The 12,149-nt window shown below is 57.1% G+C and overlaps 1 protein-coding gene across 1 annotated transcript; it reads right to left on the bottom strand.

Annotated features, from left to right (window-relative positions):
* Positions 1-71: 71 nt before the first annotated feature.
* Positions 72-4,981, bottom strand: LOC125684665 (transmembrane ascorbate-dependent reductase CYB561). Its single transcript, XM_048927014.1, has 7 exons — positions 4,930-4,981; positions 3,844-3,995; positions 2,605-2,812; positions 1,637-1,735; positions 1,465-1,568; positions 1,230-1,387; positions 72-654 (listed from the first exon to the last, which is right to left on the bottom strand). The coding sequence occupies exons 3-7, from the start codon at positions 2,804-2,806 to the stop codon at positions 459-461; spliced, it is 759 nt and encodes a 252-aa protein (XP_048782971.1). The 5' UTR covers positions 2,807-2,812; positions 3,844-3,995; positions 4,930-4,981; the 3' UTR covers positions 72-458.
* Positions 4,982-12,149: the final 7,168 nt, after the last annotated feature.

Below are 12,149 nucleotides of genomic sequence, written 5' to 3'. Positions count from 1 at the left end.
TGCTTTGGGGTACCCGAAATGATGAGTGCTGGTGAGAGGCAGGGTTAGCTGCAAATCTTTATTAAGGCAGGAGCGTTCACTTTGCAGATGACACATTGCACAAGAGGGGAAAACATTTTAAACACACACTGATGTTAAATTGCACAGACGTGGCATTGCTTGGAGCTGCAAGGGAACTTTGGTGGCTGCAGCCCTGGAGGGCTGAGAACACACAGAAATGTTGGTGAAGGGATTCATCCAATCTACTGCTTGGCACAAAGAGATGGGAATGGGCTTTGGAGGTTGGCAGTAGGGAGATGCTGAGCCTGGGGACGCTATCTGTGGTGGCACCTCCATCCACACATAGAACAGAAGATGCAGAGGGAGCCCCGAGCGAAGGCTCTGCTCACCAATACTGGGCATGGAGCTGGGGCACGCAGAGACATCCAACATCCACCAGGACCGGGCAGCTGGGGGCCTCACTGGCTGCCTCCAGGGCTCTCACCCTCCGTGAGTGTCTTGAAGTCCATGGAGAGGGCCATTTCCTCGGCCAGCGGTGCCCGCTTCCAGTCATCCCGTGTCAGCACGTAGCCCACCACCAACCCGAAGGCCACCAGCAGCAGCCCCAGCACGTTGGCCAGGACTCCCTCTGGCACAAAGTGGCTGTAGGAGTCCCTGTGAGTGCAGACGGGGATGCTTGAGCTTTGCAGGTGTGGGTGACCATCCCTACCAGGGCTGGAACCCCTCTCATCCTCACTTTCCTCTTCCTGGAGGAAGCTGCAGTACCTCCACAGGCAGGTACAGGCATTGGGAAAGGTCCTTTGTCCCCAAATCAGCAAGAAGTGAGACTGCTTTGCGAAGAGACCATACAGGCAGCCTGGCCCCACACCATGCAGCTGGGTGCATGTGGGGCTCTCAGGGATGTGGGACATTCTGCATCCTCCCAGCAAGTGGGCAGAGGTTTTTTGGGGGACCTGAGCTTCCCAGGGTGGTTATGCATGCATCTGGCTGCAGAGCAACTGTAGTGCTGATTATATGCCCCATTAGGACCAAAGGAAAAAGCTGCTGCAGGCCCCTATTAAACAGCATGTGGGATGTGACTCAGCACCAGCACAACTCAAACTCTCGGGGTGATTCACAGCCACAGAACCGCAGCCTGGGCAGGGGCTGGGCTCTGCCCCACAGGCTGGGTCTGGAACAGCCCTTAATGGCAGTCTGGGGGCTACAACCCGCCCAGGTCGGTCACGCACCTGATGTTGAAGAGCAACATCTCAGTGATGCCCAACAGGCAGGTGGCGATGGAGAAGGCAAAGAGGGCGATGCCGAAGAAGACGTGATGGGGTTTGTAACGGCCACGCAGCGAGAAGGACATGCCAGGCACCAGGAAGAAGCCACAGCCCAGGAGCCACTGCAGGTTATTGGGGCATCAGAGGATGCCCAGCCCTACAGGCAACCCATAGCTCCCCATGGGCTGCAAGCACTCACCTGCAGGAGGTAGAGCACAAAGGCAGCCATCCCGCACCAGCTGTGCAGGCTGTACATGTTGGAGATGCCTTTGGCACGGTGCGACTCAAAGACGGCCACGAGGCCTGCAGAAAGGAGCTCATCAGCACTGGGGTGGGGTCCCCATTCACTGCCCCCCACCCACAGCACCCACCAACGAGCGCGATGAGCAGTGCCAGGCCGTGCAGCAGTGCGTGCAGCGCTTTGGTGGAGCGCCTGGCCTCGTTCCTGAACACCCGGTACACCAGGAGAGCTGATGGAGAGAAGGCAGTGAGCAGTGGGGCAGTGTCCATGACCTCCCCACCTCCCCAGAATCAGCACATATCCCTGGGTCCCCCCATATTCCTGGCAACCCCAACCTCCCCATGGACCCCCACCTCTCTAGGACCCCCGCATCCTTGGACCCACCCCATACATCCTGGGATCCCCACATCTCTCTGAGATTCCCATGCTTCCCTGAGACCCCCTCATGTCCCTGGGATCCCCCACCTCCCTGGGACTCCCACATGTCCCAGGGACCCCCAACACTTCCCTGGGACCCCCACATGTCCCCTGGTCCCACCCTGTATCTCCCTGCAACCCCCACATCTCTCTGAGATCCCCATACCTCCCTGGGACCCCCACCTCCTTGGAACCCTCACATGTCTCTGGGACACCCCCACCTCCCTAGGATCCCCACACCTCCTTGAGACCCTCCCCCCCCCACCCCCCACACACATCTTTGAGCCCACCCCATACCTCCCTGGACCCTTCACATCTCCCTGGGATCCCCACATACCCCTGGGACCCTCCCTACTACCTGGCACACCCACATCTCCCTGTGTCCCCTCCCTACATCCCTGGGAACCCCAACCTCACCATGGACCCCCACATCTCCCTCTGTCCCCCCCCCTACATCCCTGGGAACCCCAACCTCACCATGGACCCCCACATCTCCCTGTGTCCCCCCCTACATCCCTGGGAACCCCAACCTCACCATGGACCCCCACATCTCCCTGTTGTGTCCCTCCCACATCCCTGAGAACCCCCAACTCCCTGTGTCCCGTCCCCCCTCCCACATTTCCCTAGCTCTTCCCACCCACTCAATTACCCATCCCGGTGGCACTGGGGCCTTTCACTCACCGTCCCCCTGCAGGAACACCATGCCCAACACCATGCACAGCGGGTGGGCGTTGAACTGCAGCGGATTCTGCCAGGCCACGCCACCCCGGTAACGGCCCAGCCAGGCTCCCGTGGCCGCCAGCAGCGTCAGGCCCAGCAGCTGTGACACAGCCACGTAAGCCGAGAGCCCGGCAGGGCTGGAAGGTGATGGGGTGCCATCCATGGCGACCTGCGGGGACACAGCGAGGGCAGCCAGGCCCCGATGGGGCCACCATGGGGCGGTGGAGCCCGGACCGCCCTCACCTGCCACGGGACTTGGATGCTTCCTGCTGCGTCACCTGCACAGGGTTGCACCCAGCAACCACAGCACGCCCAGCCCTGCTGGCTCCTGTCCTCGCTCTGCTCCTGTCCCCGAGCTCCTGATCCTGCTGTGATCCTGATTCTGAGCTCCTGTCCTCTCTCTGCTCCTGCCCCCATGCTTCTGACCCTGAGCTCCTGATCCTGCTGTGCTTCTGACCTCGGGATCCTGTCCCTAAGTTCCTATCCTTGTCCTTCTGTCTCTGCTCTCCTGTTCCCTGCCCACACTTCTGTTCTGCAGATATTAGGAGGAAGTTTTTCACCCAGAGGGTGGGGAGGCACCGGAACAGGTTGCCCAAGGAGGCTGTGGATGCCCCATCCCTGCAGGCATTCAAGGCCAGGCTGGATGTGGCGCTGGGCAGCCTGGGCTGCTGGTTGGCGACCTGCACACAGCAGGGGGTTGGAACCAGATGATCATTGTGGTCCTTTTAGCCCAGGCCATTCTATGATTCTATGATTCCCCCATTTCCTCCACCTGGACCCAATCCCAGCCCTCCTGTCCCTGCATGGCTGCTTCTGTCTCCAGCCCTCACACCACATCTGTTCTTCCCCATTTCTCCTGCCCCAGCCCTTCAGCATCATCCGCTCTCCCACCCCATCCCCATCCCCACCCTTCTCACTCCCTCCCAATCCCCATCCTCATCCCTCCATTTCCATCCCATCCTTCCCCCTCCAACCTCCCCATCTCCATCCCTCCATGCCCACCCTGCCTTTCACATCCCTCCCCACCACATCCCCACCCCACTGCACCCCCAAAATCCCGATTAGATGAAAGCAGCAACAGGGATGAGTGACGCTGCTCGAGGTCCCCACTGCACCGAGTGGCCAAAGCAGTCACCCTTGGGGACAGGGAAGCGGGGGTAGGACACCACGATAGCCAGTCTCACAGCCCCTGCAACTCACCTGCAGCCACTTTGTGCCGGGTTATCTGCAGGGATCAGAGCCACCTCCACCAGGCACAGCCACTGCTCCAGGTCCCGTCAATGAGGGCCACCAAGTCACAGCCCCAGAGCCACCTCTGTCCCTGTCTATGCTGTGCAGCGTCTTGGACCAGGCTGTGACAGACAGACCAACAGTACTGCCAGGGGATGAAGGGTGGGAGTGGGAGGGCAGGGGGTGGGCATGCATTAAGACCACGCACACACTTTATTCCCAGCCACCTTTATTGGATCAGCCGGATAAGTGGGTTAAGGGAATTGGTTTATTCCATTAGGTTTCACTGCAAATGTCGCCTGTCCGCATCCAGCCCCAGCGCCTGGGGCCATGGAGGCTCTGGGAGACACAATGGGGACAGGGGCAGGGTGGGGGTAGGAGAGGCAGCAAGGTCCCCTCCCCACCATATAATGCCCCCACAACCATGGACCTGCCCTGAATTGGCACCTACCCCATGCTGCCCTGCCCCATTTGGCCTCGAGGTTGGCTAAAAGCACTAAGATGTCATCACCCAGAACTTGAGTGCCAGCTGCAAACACCTGGATGTGAGGGGACAACCTGGTCCCCAAACACCATGGGATCTGCAGGTGGCCCCTTAGCCCCGGAAAGAACAAGTTTACAGCCACCACCAAGCACTGGGGTGAAAAGCATCCCCCCCAGCAGAGCAGTGGGTCAGCAACACAGCAGATCAGCTCCCCCTCCAAATATTATCCTCCCCAAAATTCTGTCCCCTCCCTACTGCTTTTTCTCATGGTGGGGACCTGCCTGCCCCCCAGCAGTCTGCAATCCAGGCAAACCCAGTGTCACGCAGAGCAAAGAAGGGTCTTTGCTTATCCCCCTCCACGTGGTGTGTTGGGGGGGGGTGATGTGTGCAGCCTCTCACTGTGGCCTCTGCCCAGAGTCCCCCCCCAAATCCCTAGGGATGATCTGGGGGTCGCTTGGGGGATCCCTGCTCTGGACCGGGGCTACAGGTTCATGCAGCGATGTTCTGGGAGGGGGGAGGGTCCTGGTGGACACCCATGCTGCACGATGCACCCCCACCCCCCCCACTCTTACCTGCGTGTGCTGCCAGCACCAGGCCCTGCAGTGACAACGTCTGAGCCAGGAGGGACGAGGCCACTGCGTTGGCAAGGCAACAGCACGATGGCAAGGCGGGGGTGGGGGGGTGGTTGAACACCCCCCCCCCAGCATCACTGCAGACCGAGGATGCCATGACAGCAGGCCGGGAGGCTGCAAAATGGGGTGAAGTCCCCCCAGCCACAGTGTGGGGTCAGTCCTCAGAGCTGCACATCACCATTGTGTGACCCCTCCCCCCTGCACTGCCAGGTCCTGCCCCCTCTCACCCCCCCCTCCCCACACCACCACCATCACACCCAGGAGACACAGCCACCCCCCGGTGCACCCCCATCCAGGGCCCACCCCCCAGCCCCACACACAGCCCCATACAGAAGACACTGCAGCTTCACGACTTGTTTTTTTTTTCATTTGAGCGCAGGGACATGCGTGGGTTTAACGCAATTATCCCCTGCTAATCACCTGCACCCCTATCTGCAGCACCAGGGGATGTTTTGCCAGCCGCAGGGCTGATGGTAGGGCGGGTGTGAAGGCTGATAGCAGGGGGGGCATGTCCCTGTGTCCCCCCGTTTGTGTGCGTGTCCATGTGTCCGTCACACAGTGCCACTAGGTGTCACCAGGAGCTCGCAGTGCGGAGCTGGGCACCCCAGGGGACTCACAGCACCCTACTGTCGAGAGCTATGGGAGCTGGGAAACCCGGTGACATGGAGCACCGTGGGACCTGGAGCACGCAAAGACCTGGGGGATCTGGTGAGATCTGATGGGATCTGAAGCATCCAAGGAGCTGATGGGACTTGGTAGGACCTTATGAGCCCCGGGATCTGGAGCACCCAAAAACCCAAAGGATTTGGTGAGACCTGGTGGGATCTGGAGCACCCAAGAACCTGATGGGAGCTGGTGGGATCTGGTGGGACTTGGTGGGATGGTGGGAACTGGAACACCCAAGTTGCTAACAGGATTTGGTGTAACCTGACAGGACCTGACACCTGGAGTTCCCAAAGACCTGAAGGATTTGGTGAAACCTGGTGGGATCTGGTGAGACCTGATGGGATCTGGAGCACCCAAGGACCTGAAGTTCCTGGAGGATGTGGTGAGACCAGGTGAGATCTGGAGCACCCATGGACCTGACGGGGCTTGGTGCGATCTGATGGGACCTGGAGCATCCAAGGACCTGGTGAGACCTGGTGGGGTCTTGTGAGAACTGGTGAGACCTGATGCAACCTGGAGCACCCAAGGACCTGAAGGATTTGGTGAGACCTGGTGGAATCTGAAGGACCTGGTGAGACCCAACGGGATCTGTGAGACCTGGAGCACTTTCCAGCTGCTGCTGTGCCATGAGAAGCACACCCTGGAGGTTCAACATCCCCATTTCCAATGGATACCCATCACCCTAACAGGAAAGCCTGCTCTTTGCTCCAGGGCAGAGCCTCACGTGCAGCAGCCTCAAGACCTCACCCCTGTGAGCATGACCGCAACCCTGGACACAGGGGCACCGCACCGTGCAGCAGCATTATCTCTGCAAAGCAATTGAAAATACGTCAATAGTTCTGCTGGAAGGGACCGAGGAAGGTCAGCAAGTCTGCCTGCCTGGCTACCAGCAGTTAAAGTGGGATACTGAGGGCATTTTCCAAGTGAGCCCCGAACACAGAGGTGTGGGCACCCTGGAATCCTGCGTCAGTGACAATAAAGACATTTCTCTTATGGCCCCATCTGAGCCTCCCCTGGCACAACTGTGTGGTGCACCCATCCACTGTGCCACTGGTGACCAGTGAGCAGAGACCAGGCAGCCCCAGGGGCCTCTCCTCCCACCCAAACAGATCCAGCCCTATATTGGAACCCTGGGAGCACTGCAGGTGTTGAGCCTCATTCATTGCAACCTCTCGAGCTCTTCCACTCAGTCCTCCAACACTCAGAAAAATGCCAACGATGGACCCCCCCTCCATGATCCCACATTGGCTCTGACAATAGCTTTGCTCTCTGAGTGCCTTCCACCTTTCCCAGGGCCCCTTCCCCACATGTTGCCCACCCAGGGGTCATCCTGGCAGGGCTGCAGCTCCCAGTGGCAGATGGAGATAACGCTGGCTGGCATCCAGCTGGCAGGATCCTTTCCAGACCTTTGGTAAATCGTTTGGTAAATGGTTTACCAGAGCTAATCTCAGCCATAAAACCCATCATAAAGTGCAAACCTTTAGCAGCTGGGCTGCAGCTCGTGGCAGGGGTCAGCCGGGCCCTGGGACAGAGCTGACAGAGGGTTTCCCCTTCTGTGGGTGGGCTGAGACCTTTGGAAAAGCCTTGAAGGGGGTGAGAGTTGGGGCTTCCTTCAGGAGAGATGGCAAGATGGGAAGCTCCACCTTCCTGCTAAGAGCAGCAATGTTTTAATATGGAGTCATCATAGCGTGGTTGGCTTGGAGGGGACCTTCAAGCTGGGTGTCCCTCACCAAATCAAGGCCCTATCCACAGCCTTGGGCACCTCCAGGCAATGCAACAAAGCATCTTTATATGTGTTTAGAGCCACACAGCAGCCTACAGCCCTACAGGGTTGGATGCCCACGGTTGCTCATCCCATCCACACAACGAGAACAAACCCGAGGCCATTGGTCCCTTGCACCCATCAGGCACAGGGGACACAGCAGTGGCAAAGTGGGGACAGCTCAGGCCCTGCCACCAGCCCTGCATGCTGGTGCCCACCAGCATTTTTTTGTAACAGGCTCTTTAATTAGCAACGTTGCCAGGGACATAACAGCTTTATTAAATCTGCCTGCAACGAAACCATCAGCACACTGCCAGGATGACTCTGTCCCCAGTGGTCCCCTCTGGCCTGCAGCAGCTCTGGGCTCCCCTGGGGCTCCAAAGGACCCCCAGAAGCCCCTCAGCTCAATACCCCACATCCTGCCCACCCACACCTCCCCAGCTGCTGCCCCGTCTCCTCCCTCCACCTGAGATGATCCAATTACCATTTTGCTGATCTAACGCATCGCTGGCGTGTTGTTTCCTTTTCTTTTTTTCCCTCCCCTAAATCAACTTTTTATCGCTTAAGAAATGCTGATGAGAAGGATGAGTCCCCCAGGAGCGGCTGCGAGAGCACAGCTGCCAAGATTGGCTTTGTCACTAAATGCAATGGGAAAAATAATGCTATTTCAAGGGGTGGATGGGTGCAGCTCAGGGCTGATCACTTTACAAATCCAATGGGTTTGGGAGCTGGGTCTTCAGAACTGCACCCAGCACGCAGAATCCCTGTCCTGAATGCATCCATCACCGCCCCTACAAGCCCCCAGTTTCTTGGGGTCCCATCGGTTTCCATTGGGATTCAGCTTCCCCCACCCCAGGGCTCAGATAGAAGGGCACAGACACTCGTTTTATTCCCGGCAGCAATTAAACTGCCTTCTCCTCACTGGGAACACAGTGCTGTGATAAGATCTGTGCAGCAGGCTCTTGCACTCCATCTCTTTCAGAAGGGGCCGAAGGCTCATTTATAGGGATTTTAATAGCTGCCTGGATAAACAGCGGCGATAACCCTCACTGGACTCGCAGCAGGTGATTAATGCTCCCGCAGCAGTCACGCTCACTTGCCTTGTGGCCAGGATTGGTTTGTGTTATTAAGGAACAGGGGGTGGGGAGGGGAAAAAAATGTGGACTTTGCCACATTTTATAGGGTTGATGCATAGGTGTGGAGGGAACACAGAGATCTCCTCCATCACCTCATGCTTTGGTGCTCGGCGGATGGGGATGGAGGGTGAGGGATGAGGGGTGGAGGGTGAAGGATGGGGGGTAAGAGATGAGGGATAGATGACAAGGGATGAGGGATGGAGGACAATGGTTGAGGAACACAGGACAAGGGATGAGGGATGGAGGACAACGGTTGAGGAACACAGGACAAGGGATGAGGGATGGAGGACAACGGATGAGGGATGGAAGACAACGGATGAGGAGCACAGCACAAGGGACAAGCAGTGGATGATTATGGCCCTCCGTTCTTGCCCCATAGTGCTTCCACTGGGCTGCCTGTTGGAGCCTAGTGTTGATGGGCAGCTCTCCCAAGATGCTGTCATCATCCATGGGCTTTCACGCCCTCCGCATACTGCCTTCTGGGGCAATGTCACAACCTCAGGATGCTGGTGATGGTCCCAGCCCATGGGGTATAGCTGGAGGAGCTCCCATAGTGGAACCCACATCTCCACTCCCTTCCCATCTTCACCCAGCCCCACCAAGCTGGTTGGTGCTGCACAGGCAGGGAAACATGCAGTCTCACTGGCGTTTCTCCTCTCGTGCCACCAGCCATAAACATGTGTCCTATGGCCAACACGATACAGGAGGTGTCAGAGGGCAGGGCTGAGATCTTGCTGACGTGGGGCATTTCTGCTGTGTTCAGCCTCAACAAATGCTGACTGTGCTCTTTTGGTGCTATGGGGTGGCTGTTATGATGACACAGCAAGCTTGCTGCCAAGCACCACACCCCAAACCAGGGGAGAGGGGATGCTCTGGGTTTTGAATGGCTATTTTAGCCTGGAAATGGCCAAAAAAAAAACCCCAATGGAAATATTTTGCTGATGGCCAGCAGTGCTCTGGTCCTGCTAATCTGTCCCCAAACCCAGGTGACTCATTGGGACTGTGCAATCTGAGCCATCCCATAATGCCAAGTGTGCTCAAATCCCTCTGGACCAGGATTGCAGTTACTGCTGCTCTTAGCTTGCATCGGCCACAGTACTTATTTCAGTGGTTTGCCATCATTTTAGCACATGCAAGTCCAAAACAAACTGCAAAAAGGCTCATTGCCACATTCCTAATTTTGCAGGATGATAAAACAGCTGTTGAGATGAAGAATTTGGAGCAGTGATGTTTTCCCTCTCCCTCACAGCGACGTCGCAGCATCTGGGAAAGCAGCTTAGCGAATGATGCGCTCTGATAATTGATTGAATTCATCAGTAAATAAGGCAGCATCATTTAAAACCACGGTTCAAAGTGGGAGGAGGAATTCTCCTGGTGGGGTTCTCACCAACCATCATGCCCACAAAACCACAGCAGTGAGGGAAATCAACACACAAGGGTGCACATCCAAAATAAAGGCCTTTTTTAGGGGTCAACCCCACAGCAAACCCATTCCCTCCTTTCCAGGAGCTCTGTGATTGCTCAAGGGGAGAGATGGATCAGATGGGAATTTTGAATGCTTTGAGAAATGTGATGGGAAAGCCAAAATGTGGATTTGAATGAAAGAGAAGGAAGAATGGCCAGGGTTGGAAGGGACCTTAAGGATCATGAATCTCCAACCCCCTGCTAGAGACAGAACCACCAACCTCCACATGTCATACCAGACCAGGCTGCCCAGAGTCCCATCCAATCTGGCCTTGAATACCTCCAGGGATGGGGCATCCACAGCTTCTCTGGGCAGCTGTTCCAGCACCTAAAGATGGGATTAATCACCCCCAGATGGACACCATAGGGTGGGCTTACATCCATCGAAATCCCCAAGTGTCCCCATCCAGCACTGGGGATATCCCTAAATTCCTCCCCCTTCACACACCTCCCACCACACTGCTATCTCAGCTGATTCCTTCCAGATCTCCTAAGATTTTTGCTCTCAGATTCTTTATTTCTTCCCAATCTGTGGGTCTCTGGGCCAGGAGTTCATTTCCCATCACTGCCCCTTTTCCCCAGGGCTGTGGGCTGGGAGGTTTGGTGAGCCGGGCAGCCAAAGAGTTTGTTAAAGAGGATGAAAGCAAACAGTGCTCCTTCCCCAGCAACATCCTGCCCTTGGGCAATATGCTGCGGGGATGTTTGAGAGACAGGATGTCTGAGATTTGGGGATATCTGAACCGTTCTGGTCCCATTTCCTCTGTCAGTTCCCAGTGCCCGGTGCCAGGAGCCGCAGCCCCTCGGTGCCTCCACCAGCACACACGTGTCCACACACACATGCTGCAGGCAGGGGGATGCTGCCAGTTGCAGCTTTTGATGGAAATGCAAGTGGATGGGAAGTGTCCTCCCAGCTGGAGCAGCCACTGGGGACATGGCATCTCACCCAGGAGCCCACGTCACCCCGCAGCCCCGCGGCCGCTCGCGGTCCAGCATCCGTCTCCGTGGCAACGCTTCGTGCACATCCTTCCATGTCCCTCCGGTCCACAGCACACACAGCCCAGGGTACCCCATATATGGGGTCCAAATGGGTCCCCTTGTCATCATCACCCGCTCCAGCACCTCCAGACTGCAATGGATGTGTGGGTCCATCTGCACCACGGCACCCTGGCAGCACAGAGGCACCAACTCGCATCTTTGGGCTCTCATCCATCCCATTTGCTTTCCTGGATCACGGCCCCTTCCTCTGCCAGCACTGTCCCATGTCTGACCTCAGCTGGAAACCTTTAGGATGGGATGTCACTGAGCTGGGCAATGCAGCCATCCTGCTCAACGCAACGTCCCACAGCAGCAGCAGCGTTTGGAAGCGTCTCAGGTACGTCAACCACTGAAACACCGTGAGCTCTTCCCTATGGAAAAGGGCTCCAAAGTGCCCTTGTTGGGGTCACCACACCATGCAGAGGTTGCAGAGCCCATTTCAGCCCCAATCCTGGCCCAGTGGCCGGGAAAACCCCTCCCCAGCACAGCTGGGAACAGGGGGCTGGCGCTCCTCAGGAAATCTCCATTCATTAGTGTTTGGTCATCAGCCAAATTGGAGCCAAACCAACCATTTTTCCAACTTCTCAGGGAAGTTTCTAGGGTCATGTGGGAGAGGGGATGGCAAAGGGGGGCAGGTGGGTGCCATGGTGTCCGGGCTCTAGGCACTGCTCTAAGCACTGGGCACAAAACCAGTGTCAGCAATGAAGGTTTTGTGGATGCTCACATCAGGACGTGGTGTGATTGAGAAACTGTGATTCTTGGAAGGGGTTTATTGACGTCAGCGGCTTGCAGGCTCCTAAATCCCTTCTTTTTCTTCTGGAAGTGGTTCTCTGCATCTCATAGGAGCCACAGTGGGAGGATTTGCCCCTTTTCAAAGAGTTGTGATTTCCCCATTGGGTCGCCACAGCTGTGCCCAGCACAAAGTGGGGCCAACAGTCCAAGAGTTGCCCTGCTCCCCTCCTTAAAACTCCCACTTCCATGGTGGGTGTCTGCTGTGACCCCACAGTGTGCTGATGTGGTCAGCATGATGTGTTCAGCCCAGGGCCTCAACCTGGGCACAGCTCCCAGGGCTGGGGCCAGACCCCAGGGAAAAGGGA

The sequence above is a fragment of the Lagopus muta genome, chromosome 25, assembly GCF_023343835.1.
Source record: "Lagopus muta isolate bLagMut1 chromosome 25, bLagMut1 primary, whole genome shotgun sequence".
NCBI classification, from domain to species: Eukaryota; Metazoa; Chordata; class Aves; order Galliformes; family Phasianidae; genus Lagopus; species Lagopus muta.
This window is presented reverse-complemented; position numbering and strand designations above follow the sequence as displayed.